This window comes from Mustela lutreola, chromosome 1 (genome assembly GCF_030435805.1).
Source record: "Mustela lutreola isolate mMusLut2 chromosome 1, mMusLut2.pri, whole genome shotgun sequence".
Lineage (NCBI taxonomy): Eukaryota > Metazoa > Chordata > Mammalia > Carnivora > Mustelidae > Mustela > Mustela lutreola.
In genome coordinates, this window is record NC_081290.1 from 213,286,216 (window position 1) to 213,300,741 (window position 14,526).

Consider the following 14,526-nt stretch of genomic DNA (forward strand, 5'->3'; position numbering starts at 1 on the left):
AAAAAAACAATCTATACACACTGGTCATTTAAGAAAATGTGTACCAAGTAAAAGAGGTGTATCTTTAAAGACATAAAGACCTTCGGTGAAACTGACCCAATAAACATCTAATGTTTCTTCATTTAAAATAGTGCAGTATAGGGCGCCTGGGTGGCTCAGTGGGTTAAGCCACTGCCTTCGGCTCAGGTCATGATCTCAGAGTCCTGGGATCGAGTCCCGCATCGGGCTCTCTGCTCAGCGGAGAGCCTGCTTCCCTCTCTCTCTCTCTGCCTGCCTCTGCATCTACTTGTGATTTCTCTCTGTCAAATAAATAAATAAAAAATCTTAAAAAAAAAAAAATAGTGCAGAATAAAAACAAGAAATGTTGATAAAGATGGGACACCATACAAAATGAGCATCATGGACTGGTAACAGGCTCCACCAACTTTACAACATGCAAAAATGATTTGCCAAGAGTCTAAACCTCTTTTCATGTTCTTAATTGCACTGATCTTTCTTTCTTTTACATCAGAGGCAGACAGTTGGGGAACATGCATTTTGAGCTAGCTATATATTTCTCCAGAAACTAAGTAATTGCTAAAGTCACTGGAGAAGAGAAAGCTCCCGTGTTACTTTGTGCACTGAGGTAAACCATATCTCCACTGTTTTTTTTTTTTTAAAGATTTTATTTATTTATTTGACAGAGAGAGAGATCATAAGTAGGCAGAGAGAGAGAGGAGGAAGCAGGCTCCCTGCTGAGCAGAGAGCCCCATGCGGGACTCGATCCCAGGACCCTGAGATCATGACCTGAGCCAAAGGCAGTGGCTTAACCCACTGAGCCACCCAGGCGCCCTCCACTGTTATTTTTTAAACCAAGTTTAACAAACCAATGGATATACCATATGACTTGTATTTAATAATTATGTTTAACAGTACCCGGTATGCTCTCTACTTCTAGTCATATCATGTTTCAGTGGAAAATGGGATGAATTTCATTATTACTTTACCAGGTTTTTTGTTTCGCTAGTTCTTCTTTTTTACTCTTTTGTAATTTCAGAGCTTCTTTATGCCTCATTTCTGCTTTCCTTCTTCTTTCTGCTGCCCGCCGTGCCAGAGCATTCAAATCAGGTTCCTAAAAATATATATTACTTAAAATGTCATGTTAAACAAGATTAAAATGCCAAACATAAAAGTAGTATCAGTGGTTCTCTAGTCAGGGCAAAATCACGAAGGTATTCAAGTAACTGAAGTTTGAGAAACTGCATTGAAGCAGTTTCTTCACTGAAACTGTGTAGATGGGTCATAGTTTCTATCCATTTTTTCACCCTGTCTTTTTGATTGGAACATTTAGTTCACTTATATTTAAAGAAATTATATTGATAGGTACTCAATACCCCCTTCACTCACTGAAGCACAAAGTTAATGGTGGCATAAGTAACACTATAAAAACCAGATGTCACAATCTAAGGCTATTACTAAAAACAAAGAGTAAACTCAAGAAGCAAGAACATATTTCTTAAAGATACTTATTTTCCTAATTGTTTGATATCAAAGACCTGCCTTCTTTGGAACTAGGTTGCTTATTTTGTGCAACTATCTCTGGGACCACAATCTAGTCTTTTCCAACCATGACTCACAATAAACAAAACATGGTCAGGGAACAGTGTTAAAGTTCTACTTCGTCTTTTTGAAAGTCATTAAAGAATTTTTACTATTTGTGCATGAAATACAAGTGATTACAAAACATTCAACTACACATGTCTTAGAGGTATGAAGAATCATAATAAAATGGGAAATCTGAATTCACCCCAATGAATCTGTCCAAAATGCTTTAAACAATCAATTTTTGGCTCAGAAGGTTGTTTTATTTACCCAGATAGTTAAGGACTGGAAGAGAATAGTTCCACTTTAAACACCACATGAAGACAGTGACTCTTACTCGGAAATGCACCCAGCAGTATTACTGTAATACATGAATACACCAAAAAGTTGAGGCAGGTCTGCCAGGGCAGCCCCAACATGGAGCACCCCAGGAAACCCAGACTGCTTCAGTTTAGTCATCTTGCTAGTACGGTCCTAGCTGAGAGCACATGAGATCCCTGGTCCATCCCAAGCCCACTCTAGTTGTTCCATCAGGGTGGTCCCACAGCGCAGCATACCTGGCCCCGTCCCATGACTGTAGGAGCTCCACTTGCTAGCCAAAGCTACCAGTCACATTCAGTCTGCACTGGGGACATTCCTACCTAAGACCAGTCCCTCAAGACCAGAAGAAGGAGTTGTTCCACTTAATTCCCAGAAACAAACACAGAAAGTCAGACAAAATGAGGAGATAGAGGAATATGTTCCAAATGAGAGAACAAAGCAAACCCGCAGAAAAAGAACTAAACAAAATGGAGACAGGCAATATACCTGGTAAAGAGTTAAAAGTAATGGTGAGAAAGATGCTCCCCAGATTTAAGACTGGATGAATTCAGTGAGAACTTAAACAAAGAGAGAAAAAATTAAAAAAAAAAAAAAATCAGAGCTGAAAAATACAGTAACTGAAATGGAAAATACACTAGAGGGAATCAATAGTAAGTTAAAGGATGCAGAAGAATCAATCAGTAAGCTGCAAAACAGGGTAATGGGAAGCACCCAAGCTAAACAGTAAAAATTTAAAAAATAATAAATTAGAAAATGAGAGTAAGTTAAGGGACCTGAAACACTAGCAAGTGTAATAGCATTCATATTATAGGGATCCCAGAGGAGAATAAAGGGGCAGAAAACGTATTTGAAGAAACAGTGGCTGAAAACTTTCCTAACCTAGGGAAGTAAACAGACTTCTAGGTCCAGGAAGCACAAGAGAGCATCTAATAATATTAAACCAAGGAGTCACACACCAAGACACGTAATTAAAATGTCAAGAATTAAATCATCATCATGAAACCAGCCTTACAAGTAATGTTAAAAGGACTTAAGTGAAAAAGAAAAGGCCATAATTAGAAGTGAGAAAACTATAAAAGCAAAAGATTCCAATGTAAAAGCAAATATATTGTAACGGTAGTAGAGCAATCATTTATAAAGCTAGTTTGAAGATTAAAGGATAAAAGTAGAAGCATCAATTGTATCTACAATACTTAGGGGACACACAAAATAAAAAGATGTAAAACACTACCTCACATACAGAAAATATGAAACGGGCAGTAAAAATGTAGTGCTTTTACAACGAAACTTGCAACCATCAACTTAATATAGACTGTTATATACATAGAACACCATGTATGAACCTGATAACCACAAACCAAAAACCTACAACAGACACACAGAGAAAGAAATCCATCAAAAGAAAGTCATCAAAAGAAAGTCATCAAAACACAAGAAAGCAGGAGAACAAGAGAAAGAAGAGAGCAAGAGAAAAGGAAAGGAACACAGAACTACAAAAACAATCAGAAAACAACAAAATGGCAGTAAGTATGTACCTATCAATATCATTTCTTTAAATGCAAATGAAGTAAATGTTCTAATAAAAAAGACAGGGTGAAAAAATGGATAGAAACTATGACCCATCTACATGCTGCCTATAAGAGACCAACTTTGGACCTAAAGACATAAAGACTGAAAGTCAAGGGCTGGACAAAGATATTCTATACAAATGGAAATTAAAATAAATAAATAAAGCCAGGGCAACAATACCTATATCAGGCCAAAACAGACTTTAAAACAGACTATACCAAGAGACAAAGAAAAACACAACATAGTAAAAAGTGATTAACCTAACAAGAGGCTGAAACAACTGTAAATATCTAGGCACTTAACAGAGGAACACTTAAATACATAAAGCAAATATTAACAGACATAAAAGGGAGAAAGTGACAGTAATACAATAATAGGAGACTTAAAAGCCACTTACATTCACAGATCATCCAGAGAGATGGACTTAAAATATACAGAGATTACATTCCATCCCACCCCCACACCCCCCAAGAAAAATGGGAGAATACACATTCTTTTTGAGTGCACATGGAACATCCCCCAAGATAGAACACACACTGGGGCACAAAACAGTCTCAATAAATTTAAGAAGTTAAATCATAATAGGAGCTTTTCCAACCACAACAGTATGGAACTAGAAATCAATTACAAGAAAAATATTGAGGGGCACCTGGGTGTCTCAGTCAGACTTTGGCTCAGGTCATGATCCCAGGGTCCTGGGATCCAGCCTCACATCAGGCTCCCTGCTCAGCAGGAAGCCTGCTTCTCACTCTCCCACTCCCTCTGCTTGTGTTCCCTCTCTCTCTGTCAAATAAATAAAATAAGTAAGTAAATAAATAAATAAATAATAAAATCTTTAAGAAATAAACTGAAGAAAAAAAACCCCACCAAACAAATGGAAAATAACATGCTATTAAACAACAAAGGGTAACAAAGAAATCAAAGAAATAAAAAATAAAACAAAACATAGAAACAAATGAAAATGGAAACACAATGGTCCAAATTCTTTGGGATGTGGAAAAACCAGTTCTAAGAGGGAAGTTTATAGCAATATGGGCCTCTCTCAAGAAACAAAAAAATCTCAAATAAGTAACCAAACATATCTAAAGGAACTAAAAACAAGCAGCAAAGCCCAAAAGTTAGTAAAGGGAAGGAAATAAAGATAAGGATGGAAATAAATCAAACAGAGATTAAAGGAAAAAAAAAACCAATAAACAAGATCAATGAAACTAAGCTTGTTTTTTTAAAAGAGAGACATAACTGAGAAACATTTTGCCAGACTCATCAAGAAAAAAGTTCATTCAAATAAAATTTGATAGGCTGGTGGCTCAGTTGCTAAGTGTCTGCCTATGGCTCAGGACATGATCCTAGGGTCCTGGGATCAATCTGCATCAGGCTCCCTGCTCAGAAGGAAGCCTGGTCTCCTTCTTCCACTCCCCCTGCTTGTGTTCCCTCTTTCACTATGTCTCTCTCTGTCAAATAAAAAAATAAAATCTTTAAAAAGTAAAATAAAATAAAATAAAATAAAAATAAAAATAAAATTTGAAAGAGAAGTTATGCCACAGAAAAACAAAGGATTAGAAGAGACTGCTATGAAAAATGATACACCAACAAATTGGACAACCTAGAAAAAAATGGATAAATTCCCAGAAACAACCTTCCAAGACTGAATTAGGAAGAAATAGAAAATATGAACAGACTGATGACTAGCAATAAAACTGACTCAATAATAAAAAAAACTCCCAATAAATAAAAGTCAAGGACGAGATGACTTTTAGTGAATTCTGTCAAACATTTTAAAAAGTTAATACTGACTCCTTCTCAAACTATTCCATTAAAAAGAAGAGAGGGAATGCTTCCAAATTCATTCTAAAGGCCAGCATAATCCTGATACCACAACCAGACAAAAATTGCAGAAAAAGAAAATCAGATCCATCTATACCTGATGAACATAGATGTGAAAATCAACAAAATATCAGCAAACTGAATTCAACAATACATTAAACAGATCATTCACCACAATCATGGATTTATTCCAGGAATGCAAGGATGGTTCAAGAACCATAACTCACATTAACAAAACAAAGGGCAAAAACCACAAGATCAATTTCATTAGAAGCAGGTAAAGCATTTGACAAAAATCAACATCCATTCATGATAAAAACTCTCAACAAAATAGGCTCAGAGGGAACATACCTCAACATAATTAAGGCCATTTATGAGAAACCTACAGCTAACATCATACTCAACTGTGAGAAGTTGAAAGCTCTTCCTCTAAGATCAGAAACAAAACAAGGATGTCTACTCTATTATTCAACATAGTACTGAAATTCCTAGCCACAGAAATCACACAAGTAATAAAGGCATCCAAACTGGAAAGGAAGAGATTAAACTGTCACTATTTGCAGATGGCATGGTTTTACATATAGAAAACCCTGAAGACTCCTCCAAAAAGCTGTTATAATAAATGAACTCAGTAAAGATGCAGGACACAAAATTAATATACAGAAATTTGTTGCATTTCTATACATTAATAACAAAGTAGCTGAAAAAGAAATTAAGAAAATAATCCCATTTGCAATTACATCACTAAGAATAAAATATCTAGGAATAAATTTAATTGAGGTGAAAAGACCTGTACTCTGAAAATTAAAAAACACTGGTGAAAGAAATTGAAGATGATATGAATAAATGGAAAGATATTCAATGTTCACAGACTGGAAGAACTCATTTGTTAAAATGTCCATACAATCCAAAGCAATCTATGAAGTCAATGCAATCCCTAACAAAATATCAATAGTATTTTCCACCAAACTAGAACAAATAATCCTAAAAGCTACATGGAACCACAAAGACCCCAAATAGCCAAAGCAATTTTAAGAAAGAAGAACAAACCTGGAGGCATCACACTGGCTGATTTCAAACTGTATTACAAAGCTATAATAAACAAAAACAGTATGGCACTAGCACAAAAACAGACATAGAGATCCATGTCTCTATGTCAACAACAGAGAGCCCAGATATAAATCCATGTTTACATGGTCAATTAATCAGCAACGAGAGGCAAGAACATACAATGAAGAAGAGACAGCCTCTTCAATAAATAGTGCTGGAAAAACTGGACAGCTGCAAGCAAAAGAATAAAACTGGACTACTTTCTCACAACGTACATAAAAATTAACCCAAAAGGAATTAAAGACCTAAGCATAAGGCTTGAAACCATTAAATTATGAAAAGAAAACATAAGTAGCAGTTTCTTAGAATCAGTCAGCTTTATTTTTCTGGATTTGTCTCCTCAGGCAAGGGAAACAAAAGCAAAAATAAACAACTGGGACAACATCAAACTAAAAAGCTTTCTCACAATGAAGGAGAACATTAAAACAAACAAAGAAACAAAAAGCCCAACTTACTGAATGGGGGAAGGTACCTGCAAATGATATATCAGATAATGCATGAATATACAAAATACATAAATAACTCATATAACCCAAAACAACAAAGATCAAATAATCCAATTTCAAAATGAGCAGAGGATCAGAATAGTTTTCCAAAAAAGACAAATGGCTGGCTAACAGACACATGAAAATGCTCAACATCACTAATTAAAGGAATGCAAATCAAAACCACAATGAGATACCACCTCATACCAGTCAGAATGGCTAGTATCAAAAAGAAATAACAGGGGCACCTGGGTGGCTCAGTGGGTTAAGCCTCTGCCTTCAGCTCAGGTCATGATCTCAGGGTCCTGGGATCAAGTCCCACATCGGGTTCTCTGCTCAGCAGGGAGCCTGCTCTCCCCGCCGCCCCCCTGCCTGCCTCTCTGTCTACTTGTGATCTCTCTCTGTCAAATAAATAAAAAAGAAAAGAAATAACAAGTGCTGGTGAGGATATGGAGAAAAGGGAATCCTGTTGCACTACTGGTGGAAATGTAAATTGGTGCAGCCACTGTGGAAAACAGTACAGATGTTCTTCAAAAAATTTAAAAATAAAAATACCAAACGATCTAGTAATTCTACTACTGGGTATTCACCCCCCAAAAATGTAAACACTAATTTGAAAAGATATATGCCAAACAAAGATATGAGCCAAACACAGATGCTTAACCAACTGAGCCACACAGGCGCCCCTGCACCCCCATGTTTGTTGCAGCACTATTTATAATAGCCAAATTATGGAAGCAGCCCAAGTGTCCATCGACAGATATACAGATAAAGAAGATAAGGTGTGTATATATACAATGGAGTATCACTCAGTCATTAAAAAAAAAAAAAAAAGATCTTGCCATCTGCGACAGTATGGATGGAGTTTATAGGTAATGTGCTCAGTAAAATAATTCAGAGAAAGACAAATACCTTATGACTTCACTTGTAAAAAACAAAACAAATGAACAAACAAAAAACCAGAAACCAACTAACAGAGAATAACTGGTGGTTGTCAAAGGTGAGCAGGCAAAGGAGGGGTGAAATAGGTGAAGGGGATTAAGAGGTACAAACTTCTTGCTTTGAAATAAGTCACAGGAATGAAAAGCACAGCATAGGGAATATGGTCAACAGTATTGTAATAACTTTACATGTTGACAGCTGGTAACTACATTTATCAGGATGAGCACTGCATAATGTATGTAATTGCTGAACCACTATGTTATGCACCTGAAATTAGTATAATACTGAATGTCAACTATAATTAAAAAAAATAATCATAGAAAACATAAAGAAGTTCAGGCTGGCCAAAACAAACCCTATACATGCATGCATACCACAAACAACTTACTTTTTACTCATACCCATTACCAGACAGGTAGTCAAATAAGCACTCACATTTTCTTTGGCATGTTGGTGTCCCTCTCCCATACTTCTTAAACTTGCCAAATATAGCTTTTCCAAGTTCTTTATTTTCTGAGTTTGTGATTCTTTCCATTCTGTCCTTAGTTCCTCTGCCAAACGAGTTAATTGCTGATTTCTCCTCTGTTTTATGTCTTCTCTTATCTGTAAAGCGATACCCCTTTCTTGTTCTCGAACCTAAAGAATGCATATTTAAAAGATTATATGAAAAGAGGCTTACTTCAAGTTTTTTTGGAAAGCTATTTGGAAATAGGAACTTAAATGAATTCTCCTCAGGTGTATCAATTCTCACGAATAGTCATATTAGATAAGGCCTACGTGATGTGGAAAATCAAGCAATGTAAAAAAGTTAAGATCTCAAGACTACTTCTAAAGTTCTCTAACTTATTAGCTATTGTCTTCTCCTCCTCAACCCAAGCACCAACAGGACCACCATTACCATCGTAATAACTGTTAAGAGCTTAAATTGCTAAGGATGTTCAATAAAATTTATACCCCAGGGGTGCCTGGGCAGCTCAGTTGGTTAAGTAGCTGCCTTTAGCTCAGGTCATGACCCTGGAGTCCCAAGATCAAGCCCCTGGTCAGGCTCTCCCACCCAGTGGGGAGTCTGTTTCGCCCTCTCCTTCTGACCCTCCTCCCACTCGTGTTCTCTCTCTCCCTTGCTCACTCTCTCTCAAATAAACAAAGTCTTAAAAAAAATTTAAAAAGAATAAAATGTCTAGCCCAGATACGTATAGATAGAGCCAGATGAGATGTCCGTATTTGTGGTATATCATCCCCAATTTTAGATAGAATGGCACCTAAAACATGCTTCACAAGGGCTTAACTATATTACTCTGAAAAGACTTCTAGAAAATAATCTACAACTTCTTAATAAATGTTACAGCACCTAATAATCTTTCCAGCAAGTCTTCCTCAAAGCCATTCTTATCTTCCTACTCTAACCTTCATCAGTAACATGTTGTCTGGAAAATGTTTAAAGAGCCATTTTCCAGTAATTATCAAGTCAAATAATCCCTATCTTCAAACTCTTCATCTGTTTACCATTTCAGCCCATTTTTCCAAATTTTCCTAAATTTGTTAGTACACAAGAACCAGGGCTCTTAAACAACCAGAAAAGGGTTTTAAGTGCAACCTTCAGAACTCTCTACTGTAATAAAAACACTAATAATTTGGGGAAGACAAAGAATTAGAAATCTTGTTCCAGATGAATCTTACCTGCAGCAATCTTAGTTTTCGTCGTCTTTCATAATCTTCCTTTAAAATGTAAGCTTCCTCGTTAGGACTCAATCTCAGCTTGCCAGCATTCCCTACCTTTCTTTTCATTTCCAGGTACTTTAAAGTTTCTGAATTTAAAAAAAAAAAAAAAAAAAAAAAAAAAGTCTATTTAAACAGGGCAGCAAAGATCAGAACAACGTTAAAAATACATTTACTACTTGACATTTAAAGGACTATATATACACAAAATAATTTGGGTAAACTGAGGCCAACTTATATTTCAAATTACAATTATTAACTTCAGCACTGAAGTCGATGATTCTCAAATTAGGAGACGGGGTCAAGTGGAGGGTGAACCAGAATTACTTGAAAAAGTTTTTGCCCCTGACAGCAGAGTGCTGTTTACCTACAGTATCTGGGACCTTACTTACTTCCTACTGGGATTTCCAGAGCTACATTAAATGTAGAAAAGCACAAAGACTTAAAAAAGTGTTTTAGCAAAGAATAAATGTTTTCAGCATTATGATTTTACACTTTAGAACTTTGAGAACTTGTTCACAACCAACAGGACTGCTGCAATTGCAAAGGGCTCCTAGCCCCCAGTTTCAACTCCCAGTCTATTGTTTATAACTTGATGACCAAGTGTCACTGTATCATATGGAATCACATCAACCCCTCAACAATTCTTTAATAATTACAATGGTGTGCTTATTTCAGATCAATGACCACTTTAAAAATTTCTCTGAGAATGACTGTGTTGCTCAGAGGAGTCAGGTGTTAGGTCCTATTAATGCCACTGACATTCAAATGTTCTCACTCTCCTCTCTAGATTACAACACGGATACTTACATCTTTCTGAAGCTAGCTGAAGTCCACTCATTCATGAAACTGTCCTCTAGTAATTTTTGCTTCACCTACCCACCATCTCATTCCTGACTTGCCCACCCAGAATGCACATTATCTTCACACTCAATGTGGGGACCAATCTAATGCTGTCTTGGTATTACTTTGCCCTCATTTTCCATCAATTACACTCTGACTTTTCTAGCTAGATTGCTAAGAACTGAAGGACAGAGGTTATAGTTTTATTTTAATATTCAAGTTAATTTAACAAATAACAACTATCAGGCAGTATTTCACATAATATGGACAGATACTGTTTTGGGCTATAAGGACTTCAAGTTATCTAATAGGGACAATCGGACTCTTCTGCCCAAAAGAAATAATTGCTTTCATCTGAAAATCTTTTCCAGTAAGTAACAGCAGTTAAAGTGCTGACTGTCTTCCTCATTTTATAATGAAGAATCAAAGGCCTCTTGTGCTAAAGGACTTGACCTAAGTGACAGGATCTAATGCCAGATTAAAAAGAAGAATCTGGTTTCCTTATTCCATGTGGCTCCTAACTTTCTGATATGCTAAAACATGTGGAATGAGGAAATTTTTGTTTAAAATGGTATCTTTTGCTAGTGGGGATTGACGAATAAGGAAAGACAGAACAAAGAAGAGAAAATGACCAAGGTTAAATTCAGTCTTAATAATTTTTCTGAAGGTTTCTGAATTCATATTGAAACTATCGAAACTAATTCCTGCTAAATCTCAGAGAAAGTATCATGGGAAAAAAGGACAAAAAAGAGAACATACTGTAAAATTCCATTTACACAAACTACAAAAACAAGCAGACAAGATTAACCCATGATTGGTCTTGTTAAACAAGGGTTAAAACAGAGGTCACCTTTCTGTAGGTTAATGACTAGAAGGGGGCACAAATGAGCCTGCAGGGATGCTAGAGATGATCTGCATTTTGCTCTGTTATGATTACACAGCTGTATACTTATGTAAAAATTCCCCAAGTGATAACACTTAGATTTGTGTGTTTTAAGTTTATACCTTAATAAGAAAGGGGAAAAAAACCTGTCTTTTCAGATTGTTGTGCGTATCTATCATCTCATTTGCTTGGGGATTATAAGGAAACATAGATTTGTTACTTTTACCTCCTGAAATGTGGCAGAGTAATTTTTCTCTTGCATATAACTTCCTTAATTTTTTTTTAACTTATTTGGAAATAATTTCAGACTTAGAATTTCCATCTACTCTTTCCCCAGTGTCTCTAAACATCAATCACAGCACAATGATCAAAACCAAGAAACTGACACTAGCACAATACTTCTAACTAACCTACAGACTTTATTCAAATTTTGTCAAGTATCCCACAAACATCCATTTTCTGGAACAGGACCCAATCCAAGGACAATCCACTGCTTTCGACTGTTGTGTTATTCTGGGTCCTCCAAGAAGCAGAGGACAAGACAGGATTAAACCTCCGAAGATGTTATTAGGAGAAATGCCTGTGTGAGGGAAAATGAGGGAGCTAATAAAAAGAGGGAGCATTCAGACTTCCATGCAAATATGACACTGAACGGAAAACGGGAAAGTTGGGAAGATGACTACCCAGTAAGGTCTTTAGTAAGACCTCCCAGAGTTCAGGGAAAGTCCCTACTTTCTAAGGAATAGGCCTGCCTGAATGTCCATGCCATATTCTATCATTGGCCAAAAACAGTCCTGGGGAAGCATCCATGCAAATGGATTTCAGAAAACGGAAACTGAAGGTCTGTGAATTACATTCTCACAGCTGTCGAAATTGTCATGTCTCCCTGGACTTCTCCAATCTGGGACGGTTCTTCAGTCCGTGCCTTTCTTTTCAACCTCCCGACTTTTAAAAAATACTGGCCAGTTACTTTGTAGAATGTCCCTCAATTTGGATTTGCTTAATCTTTTCTTGTGGTTAGACTGAGATTACAAATTTTTGGCAAGAACACCAAAGAAGTGATGACACACCATTTCTCAGTGCACTAAATTACGTTATGGTGTCTTAACACTACTGGTGATGTTAATGTCTGATGCATTAACTATAGCATTAACCGAAAAGCATATTCTATTGTCACTATTCCTTCTACACTTACCAACTGGAATCCTACTGTGAGGAAGAGCTTCCCCTGCTCCCTCTCTCATTTATTAAGCCATTTATTCAGATCAGTATGGATTCTTAAATTCTGTGTATTAATACTACCCAGGAACAGATGATATTAACTTACCTTTTAAGATTTTGTCCTGAGAATTAAACAGCACTTGGCATATCACAATCACAAAATACTGAACTTAGACGATCTCTGTTCAAGACTCATCACGACCATTTACAGCAGGAAAATACTGACCAAGTCATTTAAGTTACTGTGGTGTCGCTTTCTTAAACTATTTAATGGGAATCACAACATCTACCGCAACAGTTTGTTCTGATGATTACGTGACTTAATATGAAACTGCCAAATACTCTCTAAGGATTAAGGACTCAAATGTTCCCCACTGTTTTAAAAGCTCAGCTTGTGGCACGACTAACTACCTGAGGAATTAAAGGTGAGAGCAAAAAAGCACGCTCGCTCTCTGCAAGAAATAATTCCAGGCAGTGCTCTTAAACGGCTCCCGGGTTTCAGGACAAGTTCGGCGGGTGGGCTGGGGGCCCTGGGGAAAGAGAGGGCTGGACGCCTCGCGAAGCGCTTGCGGGAGCAGCCCGGAGGCCCTCCCGGCCAGCCCTGCTTAGGAAGCCCAAGGACCCCGCGCGACCCCACCTGGGGAGGGCGCGCAAGGCCACACGCGCCTAAAGCCCGGGAGCAGCCTCTGGCAGCAAGCAGGCGGTCGGCGTCGGGGGGCACCCCCCTTCCCCGCACTATTTACGGCCGCCAGCCCGACCCCAGCCAGAGCCCGGGCCGCGCCGCGCTCCCGACGCCGCGCCTTCACGGCATCCCCTCCCTGGGGAGCACACCCCCCAGCTCCTGGACTTCGGGAGGTTGTGCACGCCCGGGCCACGGGAAGCCGGCTCGTCCGTCACTCACCTGAAAACCGGGGGCCCGGAATCAGGAACGGCAGCTCAGACAGAAACCTCCCAGGCGCCCGCGGCCCACCAGCTTCCCAGCAGCCGTTTGTGCGCCTGCGGGGCAGCCATCGCCAAGCTCCCGTCACTTCCGTCATTCAAACCGCCCGCCAATGGCGGGGCTGAGCGGCGGGAATCGGGCTAGTCCCGCCTCCCGCGAGGGCCGCTGGGACGGCCGCGCCGGAAAAGCCCGCGCACACGCCAAGCCCTACGTAGCGGTCCATTATTTCTCATACCTGCCGAGGCTCTGAGGGTTACTGCCTCTCTCTCACTGTGCCTGCTTTACACGTCAGGAGACAGAGGTCCGGAAAGGGGGAAATATTTGCCCAGAGAGTTGAGGGTGACTTTAGTTTTAGGCCCTATTATGAAGATGCCTTGGGATGGGTGTCCTTTTGTGCATTGACTGTAGAATTCATTTGGTTCTGTTCTTCTGCAGTCAGTGTCACAGCGTTCGTCAAGGGGCTCCGGCTCATACAGCAGTGAACCATATTGTGACAGTCTGTGCCTCCGGAGGTCTGATACATGTGCACCATGTCACAGTTTACTATAAACTATAATCAAGGGATGAGAGCAGGTTCATATTTATTGAGCAACTAGTATGTGCCAAGTATAGTGTGGTAGGTTCAGGGGAGACAAGGGTAAATGCATTAAGGCTCCCATCCTAGATTTTGTAGGCTGGAGGTAAAACATGGCAAGAATCTAAGAATTAGAATATGGGGAGGGGGGAAGAGGGAAGTTGCTGACGTGATGAGATTTGGCATGATGGTGGAGAAGAGGCCAGAGGTTATGAAGGCTGAAGGCAGGGAGACCAATTAGGATACGACTATAGGAAGTGAAAGATGACCGCAAACGAGGCCAAACATCAGAAATTGGCAGCTACCTGGCTATGGAAAGCAAAGGAGAGGGAGAAATCAACCATGATGCCTAAGTTCCATATTTGGCAACTGAGTGGATGGGGATAGCATCCTTCTAGAACTCAGGAATAGGAGCAGGTTTGGGGGGAGGGGGAGTAACGAGTTAAGCTTCGAATATTTTGAATATGAACTATTTATGGGATATAGACAAAGGATGAATTGCAGAAATATTTAGGAG

General features: G+C 38.7%; 1 protein-coding gene across 8 annotated transcripts in view; it reads right to left on the reverse strand.

Moving 5' to 3' along the window:
* CEP295 (centrosomal protein 295) overlaps positions 1–13,574 on the reverse strand; it is a 53,609-nt gene extending 40,035 nt beyond the window's left edge. For 3 of the 8 annotated variants that reach the window (XM_059186444.1, XM_059186457.1, XM_059186433.1), the window contains exons 1-4: positions 13,397–13,571; positions 9,510–9,637; positions 8,268–8,468; positions 987–1,111 (exon numbers count right to left, since the gene is read on the reverse strand). In XM_059186444.1, the coding sequence (XP_059042427.1) occupies positions 987–1,111; positions 8,268–8,468; positions 9,510–9,637; positions 13,397–13,532 (590 nt within the window). In that variant the 5' untranslated portion in view covers positions 13,533–13,571. Of the gene's footprint in view, positions 1–986; positions 1,112–8,267; positions 8,469–9,509; positions 9,638–13,396 lie in introns of those variants that run through there. The other 5 variants (XM_059186483.1, XM_059186475.1, XR_009356868.1 and 2 more) reach the window with 4 other exon arrangements.
* Between the last annotated feature and the right edge of the window lie 952 nt (positions 13,575–14,526).